Source organism: Mustela nivalis (genome assembly GCF_964662115.1).
Source record: "Mustela nivalis genome assembly, chromosome: 15".
Lineage (NCBI taxonomy): Eukaryota > Metazoa > Chordata > Mammalia > Carnivora > Mustelidae > Mustela > Mustela nivalis.
Genome location: NC_139034.1, coordinates 58,076,257 through 58,083,854, shown reverse-complemented (window position 1 = coordinate 58,083,854; position 7,598 = coordinate 58,076,257). Strand labels below are relative to the sequence as shown.

The 7,598-nt window shown below is 40.5% G+C and overlaps 1 protein-coding gene across 22 annotated transcripts in view; it reads right to left on the bottom strand.

Annotated features, from left to right (window-relative positions):
• Positions 1-6,741: 6,741 nt before the first annotated feature.
• The window catches only part of LMO7 (LIM domain 7), a 202,566-nt gene continuing 201,709 nt past the window's right edge, over positions 6,742-7,598 (bottom strand). For all 22 annotated transcript variants that reach the window (XM_082701234.1, XM_082701224.1, XM_082701226.1 and 19 more), the window contains one exon: positions 6,742-7,521. In XM_082701234.1, coding sequence (XP_082557360.1) covers positions 7,499-7,521 — 23 coding nt within the window. In that variant the 3' untranslated portion in view covers positions 6,742-7,498. The remainder of the gene's footprint in view (positions 7,522-7,598) is intronic.

Here is a 7,598-nt window from a genome sequence, read left to right as displayed (position 1 = left end):
GAATCATCCTAGTATACTCCCTTTAAAGAGGCACGAGGGGAGAATATTAACTCCTATGTGTAGCAGGTAAGTAGCAAAGTGGCTGGGAATGCTGAATGACGCCCCATCCTAATCTCTGGAACCTGTGATTGAGGACCAAGGGCGTAGAGATGACCTTCTGCTAAAAGAGCAGACAGGCTGATCAAGGGAGTGACATTTTTGAAGAGAAGGGATGGATGTTCAAGCAGAATCCTGGTTGTACTGCATGGACCTCCATGCCATTGATCAGATGGGGAAGGGGACACCCCAGGAGAGGCCACCATGTAGGGTTAACCAACTGGAAAGACCAGAGAGGACAAGAGGGCTGCAGTGAACGTTGGTCTAGAAACCAGGGGGAACAAAGTGATTCCATGGGCCCACCCCAGAGCCATGACTCTGCGCCAAGGTAAACAAGGCCAAAGAAGAAGAGGGGACACAGAAAATCCTGATTTGACTGGATTTACACCTGAAAAAGCTGCAGAGAAGACATAGACTAGATTTTTCTGCCTTTAGACGGACTGGGGCTGTAAGTAAATATTAATTTCAATGACACAAATCTTAATTTTTATAGCTAAACTTCATCCTATGAAAACATCACGCTTGCTCTCATGTCCCTAATAAACCTGGCAGGTAGTGAGTACTCAGTAAACACTTGTTAAGTGAACTCAGGTAGTGGGAGAGGTTCTTTCCTGTCTTCTCTCCTGTCTGCTCCCATCTGGTCTCCTCCGCAGCCAGGAGCTAAATTCCCCAGACGAGACCTTATACATAATCAGAATGGAGGCATCGTGGCTAAAACCTCATTATACATCTGAACTTGAAACTGCCACAAACTTGGCATTTTATGACTAAGGAATCGTAGGGAGCTGTCTGATTTGGAGGCAAGAAATGGATTTAAGGGCAAAGACTTCCGCTGGCCATCTTTGACTGATGTTTTCCTGCTGCCATAGAACAGGTCAGAAAGGTGAATGAGCTTTTGACAAATGTAAGAGGGATGCTCTATTTAGCCTGAAGGGGCAACAGTCAGATCAATGCCTCCCACGCAGTTCTGGGACACTGAAGTCATTATGGATCTAATATGGCACTTTAGTTGGAAACAAACAAAATCAACAAACAAACAAAAACACACACAAAAAAAACCTAGCAACAAGTACTACACAAAATACGTAAGCTAAAAGCCTGAATTAACCTAGAAATTATTACTGCATCATTTTCCTGATTTCTGCCAGGTCTCTCCTATGGAATGGTAAATAAACCCTATTTTTTTCTCTAATCTAATTTTAATAGCAAGATGCTTTAATAATCTTCCACAGGATTGTGTTATGAAATGGGTGTTGAAAATACTTACTGTCCAGGAAGAGCTTTGAGGATCTTGAATAGAGAAAACTCTAAGGAGCTTCACACACAGTTGTCAAACAGAATCTTCAAGAGAGTTATGGAGTCAACTGAATGTGTTAAACGATATCATGGGATTATAGCATATAAAATCCATAATCTTAAAAAGCTTAAAATTTAATCATAAAAGATGAGTATTTAACCCATGATTTTCTTTCAGGAATTTTTATCTAAGAAACCTGAAAAAGAGATTATTTTTGCACACTTCTATAGAAACAAAGTATTCACAAATTATCCAGTTTCCCAATTTTTCACCTCATCACCACCATGAGCTGATCTTTTGTATTTGCTTGAACAGTTTGTTTTCTATCAACTACTCCCTCAAATGGTCCTTGTTGGATATGATGAAAGGAAATACCCTCATCCCTTCCCCTGTCTCTTCTGTATTGTTAAGAAACACACTAACAAGGTTTTAATTATGAATGCAAGACAGGGTCTTGCACAATGCAAATACTCAATCTTCTAGAGAATTCATAAAAGCTAACTGTGGTACGTGTTGTGGTTGGCTCCCCGACTTTATTCAATCATACGCCAATGGGCAATCGCATGATTTAGAAGTGGGACCCTACTTAAGGGGGTCCTGATTACCAGAAGATGGGATTACCCTTGTTTCAGATACAGGCAAGTAACCTAAGTCCAGCCAAAGGAGAGAGAGGTTTTTCTAAAGGCTCCTGGAAAAGTTCCCCTACTCACTTAACAGCAGTGAGGAGTCAGTCTCTTTTCCAGTGCATATGAATGAGGAAGCATGAAGCCTGTCAACCACCTTGTAATCATGATAGTAACTACCCTTAGGATGAGGCCACCCTCATGGATGGCGAAACAGCCTCAGATGAATGGCCACGAATGGGTCTTTGACGACATTATTGGACTGCTCAATGAATCCACCTTCCTGACATCCTCTCGGGTGAGGAAGTGAACTTTAATTTGATCATGCAAATGAACAATGGACACCATTTTTTAAATCTCAATTCAGCTACCTTTAGAGACTTCTGTTCACATGTCAGCTTTACAGTGTGTCTAAAACAGAACTCATCCCAAGCAACAGCATCTGTCTCTGACCTACACAACGTTGAGGTCCCAGAGCTATTCTTTCACTACCGTTTAGTCTTGTCCCATTTCAGAGTCATCGTCTCTCACCTCAGTCCTTCTTGCCACCTGCCCACCCTAGGCCAGACCCACAGAGCTTCATGGACGCCCTACCACACACAGACCCATCAAGGGATCTTCCCATTCCCCTGCAAAACGGGCCAAACGAGGTGTATAGTTTTGTTTTGTTTTTTTTTAAGATTTTTTATTTATTTATCTGACAGAGAGAGATCACAAGTAGGCAGAGAGGCAGGCAGAGAGAGGAGAGGAGGAAACAGGTTCCCCGCTGAGCAGAGAGCCCAATGCGGGACTCGATCCCAGGACCCTGAGATCACGACCCGAGCCGAAGGCAGAGGCTTAACCCACTGAGCCACCCAGGCGCCCACAATGTGTATGGTTTTGATGGGAATGCAAAGTTAAGGAAGCCGACTCTGGGAGCTGGACCTCCACTCACATGGTGTTTTGTTCCTTCTACATAATTTGCCAAGATTGTATCTGTTCTTAAAGATGCCATTCAAATATCAATTCGGCTGCTTCTACTCCCTTAGTGTAAAGGCCTCGTGGATTCTCACACATTGTAGTGCCCTGGCCTCTCACACCAGGTACTAGAATTTTTTTTTTTTAAAGATTTAATTTATTTATTTGACAGACAGAGATCACAAGCAGGCCGGGAGGCAGTCAGGGCAGGGCAGGGCGGGGAGCAGGCTTCCCGCTGAGCCCCTTCGATCATCATCTTAGCTGAAGGCAGAGGCTTTAACCCACTGAGCCACCCAGGCACCCCCAGGGACTAGAATATCTAGAGAATGTGCTCCTCTTCTCTGCAGGAGAATAGGATTGCTTTGTATTCCTCAAATATACTCCCAGCATTGATGTGTTTTAGGACAAGAATCTCAAAGCTGTTTTTTTTCCTGTCCCATACTTATGGATTTTAAAGACAAATTATGGTTTTTTTAAAGCCATTTTTACTGATATGACCTGGGACCTGTACTAACATGCATTTAATCCCTCTTCCAGATTGCAGGGATGGATGTTAATGAAGAATCCCAGCCTTGCCACATCCTAAGAGACAGGTCCCTCAATTCTAACAGGCAGTGCTAACTAGTCCATGTGTGGTTTTTGGAATATAGATCATATTTTTTTTTTTTTTTTTGGTGGTGTTCACCCTGTGATATAAATGAACATTAGGTAAAGAGCCATGAGTACACTCCTGAATAGAGCAAACTTTCATGTTACTTTCTTTCTGCATCCAGCACTGCACCAGTTCCAGGCTTCTCAGGAAGGCGTCCTTGGACATCTTCTCTAGTCAGAACCCAGGGCAGGTCTTCCCGATTCCCAGCTGAAGTTTTTTCTATCGACTGGCGGCCCTATATTTTCTCTCTGGCCTGACCTCCTGAACTCCAGACTCGCATAGCCAGCTGCCTCCTCGACACAGTCATTAATCATCTATAGACTGTTCAGCCTGACCATGGTTAAAGACCAAAGTTCTGACCTCCCTGTCCCCCTACCCCAAATGTGTTCTACCCACAACCTTATCCATTTCAGAAAATGAAGATTTTAATGTTTAGCTCCTCAAGACAACCCTTTAGACTCTGACCCTTCCCTTTCTCTCCCGAGTCATCAGATTTGTCAGCTTCACCTTCAAGACACGTAAACACACTATCCAATCTGCCCATTCTTCCTTACCTCCCCTGCCCCTACCCTGCTGAAGAAAACATCTTCTGCCTGCACAAATTCAATAGCATCCTGACTTGTCGCCCTGCTTTTACCTTTGCCCTTCTGCCATCTGTTATTCACACAGTGGTCTGTAGTCCTTGTAAATTGTAATTCATTTCCCTCCTCTGCGCAACCCTCCAATGTCTCCTGATCTCATTCAAAATAGGAGCCAAAATCCCAGAACCATCCGCTGACCTGGGCCCTCCCTCCTCTCTCTCCTCCCATTCCAACCCCATGGTTGGTTCTTGAACACATCAAATATTCTACCCTAAGACTTTGGCACGTGCGGTTGTCTATGTCTGCAATGCTTTCCCTCAACGATCTGCAAGGTTTGCTCCCTCATCCCCTCAGGCTTTTGCTCAGAGGTCAAACAGGCAGCCTCTGACAACGCTTATAAAAAAGCGTGGCCAAACTCCCACTGCCAGCACGCGAGGGTCCTCCTCACACCATCACCTGCTCTCCATGAACCATATTGGTGGTTACCTTTTTGCGCCTTTTTTTGTCTTTCTCTCGCCCAACTAGAAATCTAAGTGCCATTAAAAGCAAGACTGAATTTATGTGTAGCTCTGTCTACCGTGCTGAAAACTGCCTGGGACATAAAGTATGAATAAAAAATGTTGCATGACAGCATCTCTCCTTGTTCTTAGATGAAGTGACACATACTCATGGGGTATACAGAGGTCCTGTAGAACCAGCGTCTTAGAAGAAAACCTCTGAAAAATGTTCTAACAATTTGCACTAAAAAAACTTACCACTGAGCAAGATAATGTGAGAAACGTGAGGAAAAAAAGGCCTAAAGTCAACAGAACAGATTAAAAGTTAAGAGACTTAGATGAGAAGGACGAAAAGGATGTCGGATCAGAAAGTTAAAATCACCACGTATGAACTAAAGCTTGCACTAGAGGCCTGCACAAACAGAATTAACAGGACTGAAATTGAAGCAGGGGTTTATTTATTAATTTTCACAGCTACTACATATTGAGGGCTACTGAATGTCAGGAAGAAAACGAGGCAACAGAAATTGATTTTGCGGGGCACCTGGGTGGCTCAGTGGGTAAAAGTCCCTGCCTTCAGTTCAGGTCATGATCCCAGGGTCCTGGGATCGAGCCCCACATTGGGCTCTCTGCTCAGTGGAGAGTCTGCTTCCTTCTTTCTCTCTCTGCCTGCTTCTCTACTTGTAATCTCTGTCAAATAAATAAATAAAATATTTAGGAAGAAAAAGAAATTGATTTTGGCAAGCATGCACAGAAATGGACAAGGCCACGTACTGCTCGTGGGATCTAAGCTGGTGGCATCTTTCTGGAAGCCACTTTGGCAGTATGTATCATGACAGCTTTAAAAATGCATATTTTAACCTGAGCTTATAGTCTGAGGCAATAATCTCATATCTATGACAATATAAAGAAATAGGAGTCCATCACAGGATTTCAATTAGAAATATATTTATATGGATATAGCTAATCATATTATATATATTAAAATGTTCATTAGAAACAAATGAAATATACCCAGAATTATCAACTGAACATTAAAAGCTCCAAACAATGGAGCACTAGGCAACCATTAATAAATAAATAGAAACAATTTTAAGAACACAGAAAAATTCACAATCCAATGCCAAGAATGCAGGGTAAATATATACAGAATGAGTTCAAACAGAGCTCTTGTCTTTGGAGTTTGGGAATTGGGTGTTATATTTATGTTTTGGGGCATTTGATCAATTTTCTTCAATAAGCACAATCTTTTTTTTTTTTAAGATTTTATTTTTAAATAATCTTTACAACCAGCATGGGGCTTAAAGCTATAACCCTAAGATCAGGAGTCATATGCACCTAACTTCTGAGCCAGCCAGGTGCTCCAATAAGCAAATTCTTTATTTCAGATTATTAAAGTAATAAGTACTACAAAACAAAAGCAAACTAAATTTTTAATACTTTCCCACATTACAGTTTATTTCTAACTGATTCCAAATACAGTTCTCATACCCTAGAATTACCCATCCTGCTCTGACTATAATAAAGGATTCACGCGAGTTGATATTTTTGCTCAAAACACGCTCAAGTTTTATATTCTTGCCTCACCATTCCAGATTTCTAAAACAAAGTACATTTGGGTTTTTTTTCCCCCCCTCTATAGATTTTCTAAACCCATTGCTATTTTCCTTTATCACTGGGGAAGCAGAAGAATAAAAAATTTATCGAAAAGATCCAACAATCCACTATTCATTCTCCTCTTACCGTAGAAGGGTACAGCATTCAGAAACAACCTTCCATCAAAAACAAAGTTGGTAGTGAAAGTTTTCCAGTAAAACAATATGAAGATTATGGTGGTAATTTCATAGGTAATCACACATTTCCAACTTGTCATATTGTATGGTTTAAATATATGAATTTAGTTATATGTCACTTTTTATCTCAGTAAACATGCTAAATAAAAAATATCAATAGAAGTTTAATACTGAAATGGGAGTAAAAGGTCTGGGAGGTAGACAAACACATACATACACACAGAATAAAAAAAGAGAACCAGTCCTTAATGGTTCAGCAAGTTTATTTACAAACGCAGTGGAACAGAAAGGCTTACTAGTTCCTGGAGAAAATTTCTGGTATACAAACCATGATGATTCTGTATTAATGAAAAGAAGCAGCTTTCTATTGGGCATTGCTTAGTGATCATTCTGGTGAAGAAAATAGAGATCCCCTCACCAAGCAACTAAAATGTTACATATGCTAAAAAAATTTTTTTTCAAAAGCACAATATTACATAGATGAAAAGAAGGACACAGAAAGCAAATTTGTGGGTAGATTTTAGTGAAATTTCTATACGGTTCTGCATTAATTTAGTATACATAAACAGAGCAATCGCAATTATATATTTATATTAACTATTTCAAATAATGTTTCAGAACTTAAAAAAAAAAAACAATAAAATAACCCTCTTCGAGACACCACTAGAAAGTCAAACCTGATCATCATCAGCGTCAAAAATATTTCATTCTTATTTTTCCCTTGTGCTTTTAAGATGTTGAATTCAAAAAGTAAATCCTGCACTTTCTGTCCCCCCAACACACAAAATCTCTTTCTTATAAATAAACAACAAAAATACAGGTGCTACCAAGACTATAATGCTCTGATGTAATCTAAAGAGGCAAAAAATTAAAAAAAAAAAGTGTTATCCTTTAAAAAAAAAAAAAGAACAAAAAAGACATACAACACATATTTATAGATCTACATCAGCAGCAAACACCTCTTCTTCTATCTGCAACAGTGCTTTCGTATGGAGGCTTACATCACATGGCGGTTGGCCGTCCAGCTGATCAAGCAAGGAGAAAAAAAGAAAAATACTTAGGATAGAGAAATAGTTGGATATCACCACCCGGGGTGTAGCAG